At 44.8% G+C, this 15,922-nt stretch overlaps 1 protein-coding gene across 7 annotated transcripts in view; it reads left to right on the forward strand.

Annotated features, from left to right (window-relative positions):
* Positions 1-15,922, forward strand: part of HECTD4 (HECT domain E3 ubiquitin protein ligase 4) — a 209,247-nt gene that overhangs the window by 162,612 nt on the left and 30,713 nt on the right. For all 7 annotated transcript variants that reach the window (XM_047760399.1, XM_047760396.1, XM_047760397.1 and 4 more), the window contains 7 exons: positions 1,165-1,402; positions 2,345-2,481; positions 3,091-3,217; positions 6,671-6,808; positions 9,646-9,782; positions 11,289-11,449; positions 14,215-14,396. In XM_047760399.1, coding sequence (XP_047616355.1) covers positions 1,165-1,402; positions 2,345-2,481; positions 3,091-3,217; positions 6,671-6,808; positions 9,646-9,782; positions 11,289-11,449; positions 14,215-14,396 — 1,120 coding nt within the window. The remainder of the gene's footprint in view (positions 1-1,164; positions 1,403-2,344; positions 2,482-3,090; positions 3,218-6,670; positions 6,809-9,645; positions 9,783-11,288; positions 11,450-14,214; positions 14,397-15,922) is intronic.

Consider the following 15,922-nt stretch of genomic DNA (forward strand, 5'->3'; position numbering starts at 1 on the left):
AGCATTTCTCAGCCTGTTCTGTTCATTCATTCAACAAATATTCATTAAGCATCTACTATATATCAAGTACTATGCTAAACTCTGGACATATAATAATAATGAACAAGACAGATATGATCCCTATCTTCGTGCAGTTAAAACCAGCTGGAGGAGTCAGACATTAATTAAACATTCACAGAAATATATATGCGTATGCATATAATCATAAACTAATAAACACTGTGTATTAGTCAAGGTTCTCCAGAGAAACAGAACCAAGAGGAGGTTGTTGATGTGTGTGTATGTGTGTGTAGACAGAAGTGAGGGGAGATACATTTTGAGGAATGGTTCACATTATTATAGAGACTGAGAAGTCTCACAACCTGCTGTCTGTAAGCAGGAGAGCTGGTAGTGTAACTCAGTCTGAGTCCAAGGGCAAGGGATGTTCAAGCAGAGGTGCAGGGGGAAAAGGGGTGAATTCCTCTTCCTTTGCCTTTTCTTTTATTCAGACTCCCAGCAGATTAGACGATGCCCACTTAGACTAGGGACGGCCATCCACTGTGTCCATGGATTCCAATGCTCATCTCAGACACACCCAGCAATAACTGTTTAATCTGGCACCCCGTGGCCAGTCAAGCTGATAGATAAAATGAGTCATCACAGGAGTTCCTGCTGTGGCATAGGTCACAGCTGCAGCTCAGCTTCAATCCCTGGCCCAGGAACGTCCATATGCCACAGATGCAGCTGAAAGACAAAAAACAAATGAAAAAATTAACTGTTAATCACAGTATGAAAATTGTAGACTTTATGAAAGCAAGTACCAAGCAAATCTGATCATGTCCCCATAACCCTGAAGAATGATGTTTGAGCCAGATCTGTATTGTAAACTGGCTTAAATAGACAAAATTGGAGGAAAGAATGTTCCAGGTGAAGGGAACAGCATGCATAGTGGCATCAGGTAGAAAGGAACAGTTCTGGGTACAGGTCACTCTTTGAGGAGCAGAGAGCATGAGTACAGAGTGAGGGGCAGTGTGGGCAGGGCCAGCTGCGCAGAGCTTGAAGCGCCCTCTCCCCAGGTTCACAGACTCTGCAGCTGGGGCCAGTGAGTGAAGTTCACCTCAAGGTATTAAAAATGAATGCATAAATGCAAGTCCTTTCAAATCCTTTCTTTGGTTTCCTTTCCAGAACACCAAGACTCGAGCGAACTTTGGCTCCCGCCCATTTGCCTATGCTGAAGGGCAGGCTCACCGCAATGCCGCCGACCTGTGCACCGACCTGGCAGAAGAGATCAGTGCTAACTTTGAAGCCCTGCCCTTCGCCATGGCATCTGACAGCGACAACGATGCTGGCACCAGTATTGCATCAGACCCAGGCACTCACGGGCCACCATGCCGGATCGCTGCTGTGGCCACCGCACAGCAACGTAAGCTGCCTCCTCCCAGGGCCCCAGTGCTTCCTGGGAATTCGAATGATAGTAATTCCATAAATCCTTTTGGACACACTCCAGTACTCATTGGAAATGAGGTAACGACCCAATAAAACAAAATGAGCAGGAGGGAGCATGGCAGGCTAGAAATTATATTAAAACTCCTAATTTAAGATGTTAATCACAGTTCCTGCTGTGGCACAGTGGGTTAAGGATCTGACTGCAGCAGCTTGGGTCGCTGCAGTGGTGAGGATTCAATTCCCGGCCCAGTGCATTGGGCTAAGGATCCAATGTTGTTGCAGCTGTGATGCAAGTCACAGCTGCAGCTTGGATTTGATCTCTGGTCCAGAAACTTCCACATGCTGTGGATGCAGCCAAAAAAAAGAGAGAGTCTCTTTAATTCTTTCTCATGATGAGGAGCCTTCCAAAATCTTCTCTGAGTTGAGTGAATTCTACCCATAAAAACTTTTTAGGATTCAAGGCATTTATAAATAATTAATTATTCCTTGACTCTGCTTTAAAGCCCCTCCAAGAACTAGGAGAAATCATGCAAATTAAGAAAATTTGAAAAAAAAAAAATACCGTGGAGTTCCTGTCATGGCGTAGTGGAAATGAATCTGACTAGGAACCATTAGGTTGTGGGTTCAATCCCTGGCCTTGCTCAGTGGGTTAAGGATCCAGCGTTACTGTGAGCTGTGGTGTAGGTTGCAGACACGGCTTAGATCTGATGTTGCTGTGGCTGTGGTGTAGGCTGGCAGTTGTAGCTCTGATTGGACCGCTAGCCTGGAAACCTCCGTGTGCCTCGGCTATGACCCTAAAAAGCAAAAAAAAAAAAAAGAGAGAGAGAGAGAGAGAGAGAGAGAGAGAATCTGGTCTGTCCAGGGATAAGCAGATTATGTGCTCTTACCTGGAATTCATTGTCATTGTGCTTTGTTACAGAATATGACAGTGACACTTCATGTCATTATAAAGTAGAGCTCAGCTATGAGAATTTCATCACCTCTGGCCCAGACCCCCATCCACCCCCCATTGCAGATGATGAAAGTGATGACGATGATGATGATGACATCCCCCAGGTGAGAGCCCTACAGCGTTCACTTAGCTCCCTGGTGACCAGGACAAGGCATGAGAAATATTTTGTTCTGAGCGTACAAGGCTGGAATCGTTAACACTGAACAGTGTGACTCTAGGAGATTCATTTTTCTAAACCACGTGTCAATAGCAGCACTCCACTGCTGGGAGTGCTCCACTACCCAGTAGCGATATGGGTATTGGAGAAATGAAGTGCTTTGATGGTAGTTCAGCAGTAAAATTGGGGATGATGCGAAGTATTGATATGGCTCTAGGAGTTCCCTGGTGGCTCAGCAGGTTAAGGATTCGGTGTTGTCACTGCTGTGGCATAGGTTCAATCCCTGGCCAAGGAACTTCTGTCCTCGGCAAGCGTGGCTTAAAAAAATAAAAAAATAAATATATGGCTTTAAAGGGAAAGGAAGAGCTTGCCTCAGTCTAGCTGTTGCCTGCAGTGGCATCTGAGGATACAGTTAGTTTGGTGGTCCACACGGTGTGTTTCTATCACTGGCATTTGCGTGGGGTGAAGGCCTCAGGGCTGAGAGCTGTAAGTCAGGGAAGGACTGGTTCCCGCCTGAGGTGTTCCTTCTCTGTTCACATTTGCCTTCTCCTTCTAGGAGGACCACTACGCCCTGCTGGTGAAAGCCTGGGAGACCAAGGTTTTCCCTACTATCCGAAGACGCTTCCGTAATGAAGCAGAGCGGAAATCGGGCCTGGACCAGATAAAGGGTGCTTTACAACTAGGTCTGGTGCTTTTACATTTTTTTAAGGAGTTCGTTTCATGACTTGAAGACATGTGTTTAGATGAAACTCAGGATGTAAATCAGAAAAGAGGGGCTCTTCTAAAGTTGGGCCAGACCTGGGCCTTTATTGAACTCTGTGGTCCTTTGCTCTCTTTATCAGGCTTTTCCTTGCTCATCAGTTTAATTCAGTGCTTTGGGTTGATGGGTTGCTAGAATGAAGCTGGTATAGTTTTCCTCAGAAGCTGGGTGGTTAATAGCTTAGGCTCTGAAGTCACATGTGCGCCATTAACCCACTGTGTGACCTTGGGAGCATTGTGGAGCCCTTTTAGACTTCCTCACCTTTGAAGTGGAATCAGTAATGGTAACCACCTCATATGCAGAAGAAAAACTAGTAACTAATACTTAGATAAAGCTCCTAAGAACAGCATCTGTTACATGGTACTCCTTCAGTTGATGTGATTCTACATGTCACAGTAATGATGGTGATGGTGAGACTTTTCTCCCATTGGGCACGTAGAATAATGCAACGTTTGATTGCAGGGAGTAATGAGTCTGAAGCGCAGGTATATCTGAGTTCTATTTTTAAGGCTTTTCCTCACCTGTGAAACACCTGATTTTTTGAGATTCAGGAATGCCTTTTCCCAAGAGGCACAGCTGCCCTGAAACACCAGTTTGTGTTTTCTGTCACTATTGCAGCAGTCAGAGGTGGTATAAGAAGAGAGTATTTGTCCCCGTGTTAGCACTTGTTCTCCTCTTTTAACTTTTGTCCTGACTGAGATAGGAGCAAATAAGAAGAAAAACCACCAAAAGACCTTTGTTTCTTGACCAACTTATATACTGAATCCCTGGTTTCCAGTGATAGCTCAGTGATTTCTTTTTTCTCAGATTGGTGCCAGGACTAATCAGTATATTTGTATATATGTATATATATTTTTTTCTTTCATGCTTTCTATCCCCAAAACTAAGACCAATGACAGTGGCGTGATGGTGTTTACACTTAACCTATGGGACAATCCATACCTCCCGTGGTGTCCTTGCTTCCTGCTCTTATCAGAGCCCTCTCTCAGCTGCCAACTCAAATCCCAACACAGTTAACTAATATTCTTCTTCTTTCATAAGTTTCAGGCAGAGGGAACAGCATTAGAAAGACCCTCCCTAAGTGGGGGTGAGCTTGGGTGGCTGAGGGAAAGGCAGTGAGGCCAAGGCAGTGGCTCAGACGAGGAGAGGGTGAGGGAACAGCAGCCTCAGCCAGGACTTTGGCTTTTATTCTCTGTAAATGGGGAGCCTTTGGAAGATTTTAAACAAAGGAGCAGCTTGAGCTGCTATAGTAGTTCCTACAGATAGAAAGATAATTCATTCCTCTCGGTCCACGCTCACCATCTGAAAGAAAATGCCCTTTCAGAGTGCAGAACAGACCCCATCTTATTCTCAGATGACTTTCCCTTAATCAGTGTGATGTCAGATTCATGACTGTGCCTTGAAGCACCAGTGCGGGTCACTGGCTCTCAGGGTTGGGAGGCTTTGTGTCAGTTGTGTTTATTCAGTCTGCGATTCATCTGCTTATTTGTTCACACATGCAACACGTGCCTCCCGGGGTCAGGCCTTCTGTGAGCCTCCTGGAACCCAGATGGTTCCTGCTCCCAGAGCTCACATCATAGTGGGAAGCAGGTAATGAAGCTACACACTATGTTGTGGGAGGATCTGTGCAGTAGATCGGGAGGCCACTTTGGGTGCAACTAGGGTGCCCAGTCTAGCTTGGTTACTCTCACAACCTAGTACTGAAGCCGAGACCTAGAGCTCATTCAGCAAAAGTAGTGCTGTGTTTAGAAATAGGAAGCACCATTTGTTCAGGGAGACTGCTTCTTACTGCTTTGCGGGAGGAGGAAAGGAGAAGAGAGTCTTTACAGTATATGGACGGAAAGCTCTTGTATGTGATCGTAGGTTGCCATGCCTTTATTTTCACATAGGTTCTGCTGAACTCAGGGTTTCTTTTCTTTTACCATTTGGTCCCAGAACCATCCTGAGTGGAGCCAAGTGTGCCTTCTCCTCCTTTCTTCCTGTTAGGAGGAGGGAAAATGTAGACGGACAGCAGAAAATTGGATTATCCAAATGTGGCTGCTGGAGCAGAGCCAGACCAATGACTTCTGGCCTCCTGACTCACCCAGAAGTGCCCAGGGCCCCTGACACACATGTTGCCAAGGTGTCTTCTCAGGATCCATGATCTGACAGACCATGGATCCATCCATGGTGGTCCATCTGAACCATATTAATGTAAACGTTAAAAAAAAAAAAAAAACCATTTACCTTTCAAATGCAGTCTCCTTCAGTATAGGAGCAGCAAAGGCTGAAAGGAGGATAGGGAGATGGCTCTAGTGCTCAAAGGGGCACCCCTGAGAGGATGGGGCAGTCTCCTATTGCCAGGACCCCAAGGAAGGTTAAGGAAACCACCTCTACACTGCTCATGGTTTAAGTTCACATCCTCCATGGTCCCCAGTTCTTGCTTAGAAGACAGCAGAGTGTTTTTTCTCCTACCCTTATTCCTCTGGGAAATGTTGCAAAGATTATTTACCATACTTTCTAATATCGGGTCATATTTCTTGCGTCTCTCTCCGACACTTCTTTCTCTAAGCATCTTCCTCTAACTACAGCCCTCTTCTAAACTGTGCTCAGAAAATTGCTGTGCCTTTTCATCATAGCAAAGCCAACAAAGAAAGGAATGGTAGATGGAGATAAGCCTTGTTTAAAAATAGTTGCTGTCAACACCTGTTTTTTTACCCACAGCTTCCCAAGTGGTATGGGAGGCTTCAACAGCACCCACCTCTCTGCCCTCCCCACCGTGCTGTTTTCTTCAGGGCCTTGGACATTTATTTAATTGGTTTATTAATTAATAGTGGCTGTTTCTATTGAAGATAATGATGTCTTTGCCCCCTGAGAGGGAAGAACAGAGCAAATTCCAGTACTGGAGAGAAGTAGCTCCCTGTCTCTCTTGAATCAGCAACATGTGATAGCAGTAATCAAACAGTACAAAAATGTATAAAGGAAAAACACACCACTCTGACTTCCTTCCTTCTCTCCATTTGTCCTCTAGTTTGTTCTCTTGACTTAACAAAAAAAGTAAAATGACCACATAATAATGTGCCATCATTTGTAACCATTCTCTATTGATGAATACTTTCACTGTTTCCACTTTTTTGTTAGATTTTTCCCAGAAGTACTTCAAGGAGTGCTCTTGTACCTTTACACACTGTCCTTGTGTTTCCTAGGAGAGATTTGAGAGATTCCTAGTAGGGGATCAAATATAAACACTTGATAAACACTGCCTGGTTATCTTTCTGAAAGGCTGCCTACCTTCCAAACTCCCCGTATCTCTTTGTTCTAGATGTGAGTCAGTGTTGTGGTTGGACTGCAGATCATGTGCTCTTTGGAGAGTTACCAGTTCTGTTCTATTTTTTAGGCATGGTGGATATTGCCCGGCAGACGGTTGAATTCCTCTACGAGGAGAACGGTGGCATCCCACGAGACCTCTATCTTCCCACCATTGAAGACATTAAAGACGAAGCAAACAAGTTCACAATTGATAAAGTTCGAAAAGGTTTTGCTTTCCCCCACTTCCTTCATCTGTGACACTCCCTCTGAAATGAGAAGTTGAGTTTTCCCAAGCCTAAGTGTGTGCCAGGCAGCTGCTGGCTCTTCGTGGGTGACTTTCCTTACTCTGAGAGACAGGACCTCTTCCAGGCTACCCAAGGGAGGCCCTAAAGCTTCCTGATGGACACAAGTAGATGCTTGTCTGGCCTCTAGGGGTCTCCTGCACGTTTCCAGAACCACTAGCAGGAGCCCAGTGAGACAGGGCACTTGTAGAGAGAAGTGGGGCGTGGGTGGAGGACTGCAGATTGGCCTCTTGGGCTTAGTCCTGGGTTCTGAGCTAATAAACCATGAATGTGTGGTTGTACTGTACTTTTTAGAATTTTAAAGAATGTATTTAGTATTTTTTTTTTCTTTTTTGGCCACATCCACTGCATATGGAAGTTCCCAGGCCAGGGATCAAATCCAAGCCACAGCTGAGGCCTATGCCGCAGCCACAGCCACACTGGATCCTTAACCCACTGTGCCGGGCTGGGGACCAAACCCATGCTGCTGCAGAGACAATGCCAGATCCTTAAACCACTGCACAGTGGGAACTCCATGTATTTATTCATTTGATTAAAAATCTTTTGCATATTTTGAGGGAATGAAAGTACTAAAAGGCACAAAAAAAGAATTAAAACCACTCATTAATAGACCTCTACAAAAATATCAGAACATCATGGCGTGCATATATATTTACTTTTATTTTTTATTCCTTTTTTCTTTTTTTGAGAGAGAGATATAATTTGCATGCAATAAAATTCCCTCTGTTGAAGTTCCTGTCATGACGCAGTGGTTAATGATCCAACTAGGAACCATGAGGTTGCGAGTTCAATCCCTGGCCTTGCTCAGTGGGTTAAGGATCTGGCGTTGCCCCGAGCTGTGGTGTAGGTCGCAGACGTGGCTCAGATCTGCCTTTGCTGTGGCTCTGGCATAGACCTGTGGCTACAGCTCCAATTAGACCCCTAGCCTGGGAACCTCCATATGCTGTGGGAGCGGCCCCAGAAAAGGCAAAAAGACAAAAAAAATTCCCCCTGTTAAACTATACATATCAGCAGTTTTTAGTATACACACAAAGTTGTACAAGGCCACCAAATCTGTGCCTCTAATTCCAGAACATTTTTATCCCCTCAAAAGGAATCCTGTAGGAGTTACTGTTGTGGCTCAGCCATTAACGAACCTGACTAGCATCCATGAGGATGCGGGTTCGATCCATGGCCTTGCTCAGTGGGTTCAGGATCCAGCTTTGCCATGAGCTGTGGTGTAGGTTGCTGACGTGGCTCACATCCCACGTTGCTGTGGCTCTGGTGTAGGCCAGTGGCTACAGCTCCAATTAGACCCCTAGCCTGGGAACCTCCATATGCCCTAACAAATAAAAGAATAATCCTGTACTCTCACCACTCCCCATTCCTCCTTTCCACCAGCTCCTGGCAACCATAAATCTACCTTCTGCCTCTATAGATTTGCCTAGTCCGGGCATTTCATGTTGATGGAACCATACAACAAACATTTGGCCTTTTGAGTCTGACCTTTTTCATACAACATAATTTTTCAAGATTCATCTTTATGTAGCTTATGTTGGTACTTTCTTTTTATAGCAAAATAGTATTCCATTTTATGGCTAATACCCCATTTCGTTTATGCATTCATCAGTTGATGGCGCTTGGGTTGTTTCTACCTTTTAGCCATTGTGAATAATGTTGCTATGAATATTTTTGTGTAGACATGTTTTCATTTCTCTTGGGTATCTATGTAGGAATAGAACTGCTGATGACAATATGCATATGATAACTTTAACTTTTTGAGGAACTGCCAGATTCATTTCCAAAGGGATTATATCATTTTATATTCCCACCAGCATGTATGAAGTTTCTAATTTCTCTGTATCCTGTCCAACACTTATTATTGTTTGTCTTTTAATTGCAACCATCCTAATGGGTGTGAGGCAGTATCTCATTGTGGCTTTGACTTGCATTTCTCTAATGATTTTTTTTTTTTTTTTTTTTGCTTTTTAGGGCCACATCCACAGCATATGGAAATTCCCAGGCTGGAGGTTGAATCAGAGATGTAGCCGCTGGCCTACACCACAGCCACAGCCACATCAGATCCAAGCTGCGTCTGTGACTTAGACCATAGCTCACAGCAATGCCAGATCCTTAACCCACTGAGGGAGGCCAGGGATCGAACCTGCAACCTCATGCTTACTAGTCGGATTCGTTTCTGCTGTGCCACAATGGGAATGCCTCTCTAATGATTAATGATGGTAAACATCTTTTCATGTGTTATCTTTTCTTTTCTCTTTGAAAAAAATATTTATTCAAATTTTCTGCCCTTTTTTTTTTGCTTTTTAGGGGCTACATGTGCAGCATTTGGAAGTCCCCAGGCTAGGGGTCAAATTGGAGCTGCAGCTGCCGGCCTACACCACAGCCACAGCAATGGGGGATCCAGGCTGCATCTGCAACCTATGCCACAGCTCAGAGCAGTGCCGGATATTTAACCCACTGAGCGAGGCCAGGGATCAAACCCATATCCTCATGGATACTAGTCGGGTATGTTACCACTGAGCCACAATGGGAACTCCTCTGCCCATTTTTTAATTGGCTTGTCTTTTCATTGTTGAATTGTCAGAGTTCTTACAACATTTTGTTTTATTATCTTCCAGACTGAGCTGTGTTCCTTTTGGGTTGTAACTAAACTGAGGGAGTTTGGTAAATGTCATAGAGCTATTTTAGACCCTAAAATATAGGTTCCCAAGATGATAATCGTACTTGCTCCTGAAAAAACTTCTCCCTCTTCCCTCCTCAGGTCTCACGGTAGTAACACGCTCTCCAGACAGCAATAACGTAGCCAGCAGTACTGTTGGAACTGCGCTGCCAAAATTTGCAATCCGAGGGATGCTGAAAACCTTTGGGCTTCATGGAGTTGTCTTAGATGTTGATTCAGTGAGTGAACAGCCTTTTAATACACACTGAGACTTTGATGCCCAGACACCAAGTACCTTAAAAAGTGATTGTATAGGTCGTTTACTCTTTACGTTAGGGATGAAGAACGCAGGCTGAATGCTGTCATGCCAGATGACTTGCCTGAGTTTTTCTGATGGGTCCAGATGAGGGCTGGGGGTAGAATATAAGCTAACTCTCGATGCCGTCACCTCCTCCAGACCATGCTGCTGCTGTCATTATTTTCCATCAGCCATGTTCAGACTTGCCCTTACATTATACGTACTCAAGTTCCCAGGGAAATATTCTCCTGTTGTCCTCAAGGAGTGAAGGATCTGTCATTGTCACGATTGTTACAGAGACACAAAGAAATTGTTTTGTGACTTTGATCACATCATCTTACTGGTTCTCGAAGCCTCGATTTCCCCATCTGTAAAATGAGTGTATCAAACTAGATCAGTCATTTTCTTCTCGGCTTTGCAAAACTCTCTCTTGGGGGTGGATAGCAGGGGAGAAGGAGCTGAAGAAAGTAAGGGCCAAGCCGAAGTTTTCTCTTGAAAACAGACTTTGAAGGCTGTGACCACGTGATCCTTAGGTTACATGCCCATGCTTGCATATATGTTTCCCATGCAGGAAAAACTGATGAAATAATATGCAGATCAAGCCTAAAATTCTCTGATAAAGAAGTTCTATCACCATATAGATAAGCTTTGGTATCAATCTATGGATACAGATAATGTTAGATATCACTAATGCTTTGAAATTGAAAGGTTTTTGTCTTCAACTGATGACATTTTACCAGAATGTAATTTAAATCATTACCTTTTTAAGAGAGGCTATTGGCTGATGGTTTACTAAGGTGAACTTTCAAGTTGAAAATTCTATCAGTAATGCTGTTACTCTTCCACTGCCTTCTGATGAAAACTTCTGATTCTGGTTGTCAGAAAGTAGGTAACTGAGTATTTTTTTCAGGGGTGGAAATGTGTGAAAATAAAATTAGAAAAACAAATTTGGTTAAAGTAGTAATATCTCAAGTAGTTTGATTCCTTTTGGTTTAATAATCTCTACATAAAAATTACATTGCTCTTTGACTCCAGAATGTGTATGCATGAGCTTACTTTAATTTCCCTAGCAGTAAAATAAAGCTATCAGACAGATTACCTTCTTTTATAAAATTTTTAACTTAAAAAATGCAATGAACATAAATTTTACCTGGCAAGAATGTGTGTTGAACTATTAACTGAAATATGATACTATTCTCTTTAAATTTCTAATGCATGATTACATTTAAGTTCAACAATTTATTGTACCAATTAAAATTTGCCAAGCAGTATGAAAAAACTTAACACACTATCAATACTAATCAGATGTCTTTGAACTTTTAGACTCAATTAGTGACATGGAACTAGCATTAACTGCTATAAAAGTTTGGTCTTCTACTACACGTATATTTTAAAACTTAGGAAAAAATGTCAGTGCTCAAATAGACATTTCCTTTTCCTATTGTAGGTAAATGAATTGGTGCAGGTAGAAACATACCTCCGAAGTGAAGGTGTGCTGGTCCGATACTGGTATCCTATTGATATGTTGGAAAGGCCCCCAGCAGGCTACCGAAGGACTGCCACCAATGGACTGGTCACTTTGGACAATACCAACCTTCAAATTCACAGGTAAAATCGAGCCCTTCTTTCCAGCAGGTCGCAGAAATCTACCGACTATTTTTTTACCACATGTACCATTCATAGTAGCTGACAAGACTTTTCTTTCAAAGCCAAGAGAGTGTCATGCCTCTGCCTTCAGCAAGAGTCATAGTCATCCACACAGAAGTTCAAGAGCTGTCTCCTGACCACCCCCCCTCCCCCCCCCCCCGCCTACCCAGTGACAACCCTGGTACGAGGGATAGACTTCCCATGGTGTTCACGTGGGGGCTGAGCAGCCCCATGTTCCAAATAGAAGCCAGAATCTTGTGTAATAACTCTGCAGGTGTTGCTTCTAGGGATTTCAGCAAGAGGCATGCCCAGTTAGCAAGCATCACTATACTCTGGAAAGCCCCAAAGCTTCCCACCAAGAATACTCTTCTCTCAGTCCTCCCGGTCCAGATACCGCTGGCCAGCTGAGGGTCATTTTGACCATAAGCAATGTGCCTGGTAACATTGCTGAGATTCTGCTTTTGCCAGGTTTTCAGAATAGAGCTGGAAATAAGTCAACCAAAGTCAATCTTTTGTGGACGAGGCCCTGGTTTTTTGACCCTTTACTCACGGCTAATCCAGTTGGCACTGCAAATGTAGCGTGCGAGGTGGAATCTGGTCCTCCTCCTCCACTGGTCTTTCCACATCTGTGAAGGGGCACCACGAGTTAGCCTTTGTCCCCCTGCCTCACATAACCAATCAGCCAGTCCTGTTGACTCTTCCTCCAAAATACATCCCTACTTAGAAACACAAATCAGAACATTCATCTCTCCTCTAATTCGAACCTTGCCATGGTATCCCATTTTCCATGGAGGGGAATTCAAACCCTTAACCTGGCTCACAGAACCCTCCCTCCCAGCAGAGTCTGTCTGCTTCTCCAGCGCACTCTCTCTCTGCAGTTTCTTCACACACCAAGCTTGTTTCCTTCTTGGTGACTCTACATGTGCTATTCCCTCTGCCCGAATGCTTTTCCCAGAACTTTGCATGACTGTCTCATCCTTGTCACTCAGATGTCAAATATGTCACCTTTCCAAAAAGGCCTTAACCCTTCCATCTAAAGTAAGCACATTGTCAGAGTTCCTGTCATGGCTCAGTGGAAATGAATCTGACTAGTATACATGAGGATGCAGGTTTGACCCATGGCCTCACTCAGTGGATGGTGTTGCCATGAGCTGTGGTATAGGTCGCAGACGTGGCTCGGATCTGGCATGGCTGTGGCTGTGGCATAGGCCAGTGGCTACAGCTCCGATTCAACCCCTAGCCTGGGAACCTCCATATGCCACGGGTGTGGCCCTAAGAAGACAAAAAATAAAAAATTAAAAAAAGCACATTGTCGTAAGAGTGTATGTTACTTTCCTTCTAGAACCGGATATTTTGCTTTTTTAAAACGTTTATTATTTGTTTCCGCCATCTAGAATGTAAGCTTCCTAAAAGCAGAGGCCTTGTCTTATTTGTTGCTAGGGCCCCCAGTGCTTAATCTGGGGCCTGGCTCCCACTGTAGACTCGAAATAGGTGTTGAAAAAGATCTCCAAACATATATGCTTTGTATCAATATGGTACTATTAAAAGTTTTTAGAATTTCATTTAATATGTCAAATTTTAACAAATTTCTCTGACAGGTGAAACCTATTGACTATCACTTTAGAGAAAAGGCAAGAAAGTCCTTTGTAGGGTTATAACAAGGCTACAGATGGTAGGACATTTATGATCAGTATTAATACAGTGATCTTAGTATTGAGATAAATATGAAACATGCCATAGACTTGAAAAAGTGATGGAATTTCGGTGTGCTCTACCTACAGCACTCAGCTAGGCTTTGGTTTTTTTTGGTTTTTTTGTTTGTTTGTTTGTTTGTTTGTTTGTTTGTTTGTCTTTTCTAGGGCCATACCCACAGCATATGGAGGTTCCCAGGTTACGGGTCTAATCAGAGCTATAGCCACCGGCCTACACCACAGCCACAGCAACGTGGGATCCAAGCCCTATCTGTGACCTACACAGCTCATGGCAACGCCAGATCTTTAACCCACTGAGCAAGGCCGGGGATCAAACCTGCAACCTCATGGTTCCTGGTCAGATTCATTAACCACTGAGCCACAACAGGAACTCCAGCACTCAGGTAGGTTTGAGAGAGGACTTTGGAAAATGAGGAGGTGTGGGTCTCATCAGCAAAGACTTCAGAGGCATTAAAAGTCTTGCAGGGTCAGAGTTCCCATCGTGGCTCAGTGGTTAACGAATCTAAGAACCATGAGGTTGCAGATTCGATCCCTGGCCTTGCTTAGTGGGTTAAGGATACGGTGTTACCGTGAGCTGTGGTGTAGGACGGTGGCTACAGCTCCGATTCGACCTCTAGCCTGGGAACCTCCATATGCCGCAGGAGCAGCCCAAGAAATGGCAAAAAGACCAAAAAAAAAAAAAAAAGTCTTGCAGGGTTGACTGAAAATAATCTCACTCCTGCTTCATCCTGGCAACTTTGGCCTCTGCAGTCTGAAAGTGAGCTGAAGGGAGTCTGCAGGGCTTTTGGCTTTCATGGTCAGACCTCATGTGTTCTGCTGCCCTGGTGCTTGTGAACTGTGCCAGTGCAGTCGACAGACAGGTCCCTGAGAAGGGACAAAGCAGGTAGAGTTGGTTTGTCTTCAGTTCTGTACAGGAATATTACAAACTGGTGGAGATGAGAAAGAAACCACCCAACATGTAGCATCTTTAGCTATTTATCTTCAGCTCAGTGCCCCCCCCGCCTTTCCTTGCAGGGAGCTGCTGCGATGCGAGGCCGCGCTGGCCAGGCTGTACTGCCGCATGGCCCTGCTCAACATCTTCGCCCCCAAGCTGCCTCACCTGTTTACCCGCCTCTTCCACATCCCTGCCATCCGGGACATTACCCTGGAGCACCTGCAGCTGCTGTCCAATCAGCTCCTCGCTCCTCCCCTCCCAGGTAAACCTTGGCATTGCTGCTGTCACTGCAGAAATCAGCTCCAGGGTGGAAGAGCCCAGAGAATGAGCCGGGTGCCAGGCAGGAGTTGTGCTTAGTGTCCTCATTCTCCACGTGAGTGGGTGGTGAAGTCCCAGCATGGGATCTTTAGATTTAATATGGATAAGCCGCACAAGTTGGCCACCGTCTTGGCAGTACTTTCTCATGCTTTGAGACATCTAAGTATGGTGCACGACATATTTCGCCATTAACTTATTAAGCATTTATTGAGATTCCCAAACTAATCATGGATCAAGGAAAATGAAGTATTACGTATGAAATCTAGTCACTGTACTGTTGTCACAGACATTCTATTTGACATCTTTGAAGAAAGGAAGATGTTCCTGCCATGAAACTCCTGCAAAGCAGACCTAATTGATTCATTGTGACCTCAAGCAGAGTTGTTCTAATGGGCCATCCTGTGTGCATCTACTCCATTTGGGGCCCTTGGGGTATGGGCTGATGCTGTGTGTTTGCTCCCCTGGTGAATGCCAGCTGATGAATGTGCCCTCAGCCCAGTCAAAGACTGAGGGGCCCCTCTGTCTTCTTCTGGCACCTCAGCCTCCAGCCTGCTTCCCTTGACCTCCCAGCAGCTAAAATGAGAGCAGGTAATGAGAGGACAGGCAGCACTGTGAGCCTGGAAGGCATCTCATAGCCTTGGGGTCCCAGTCGGTGCCTGTCTGAACTACATTTCCACTGGCCTACCCAAGACCTTAGAGACTCCAAAACAGACCCGGAAAGATTTAAAAGTCTTGCAGAAGGAGTTTTGCCACAGTGATTAGCGCTTGCTTTATAAATTCCACTCTGAGCTGCCCTAGTGGTTCCTTGGTGCAGCTCAGTGTGGGCCAGGGCAGGCAATAGGTCAGGCTCTGGGAACCCCTGAATCCAAGCAGCTCCACTTCTACCTGCTTAATAGATGGACCTCACTCAAGTTTTTATTTTAGAAAATGGTTTTGTAGCTTGAAGCAAAAATTGGAACCCCCACTGTGGTGCAATGGGGTTGGCGGCATCTTAGGAATGTTGGGATACAGGTTCAGTCCCTGCCTGGCACAGTAGGTTAAGGATCCAGCATTTCCACAGCTGCGGCTTACGTCATGACTGTGGCTTGAATCTGATTTCTGGTACCACATGCCACAGGGTAGCCAAAAATGAAAAGAAGAGAAAGAAAGCAAAAATTGGAGTTATCTTTCCTCTCAGCAGATTAAGGATCCAGAATGGTCACTGAAGCGGCTCGGGTCACTGCTGTGGCACTGGTTCAGTGCCTGGCCTGGGCACTTCCACATGCTGTGGGCATGGCCAGCAAAAGCAAAAATTTAAAGACCACTGAATTTCTGACTCCTCCCCCACAGGATCTGATTGGTAATGTCTATTATACAAGACCTATGTCTGAGCTCACCCAGCCAGGCTCTCTGGACAGGTGCTCCTTGTTGTTCCTTAGAAGCTCATGGCCTTCGGCTGCTGCGGTTCTTGTCAGCTGGTGTTTTCTTTCT

This window comes from Phacochoerus africanus, chromosome 15 (genome assembly GCF_016906955.1).
Source record: "Phacochoerus africanus isolate WHEZ1 chromosome 15, ROS_Pafr_v1, whole genome shotgun sequence".
In the NCBI taxonomy this organism is placed as follows: domain Eukaryota; kingdom Metazoa; phylum Chordata; class Mammalia; order Artiodactyla; family Suidae; genus Phacochoerus; species Phacochoerus africanus.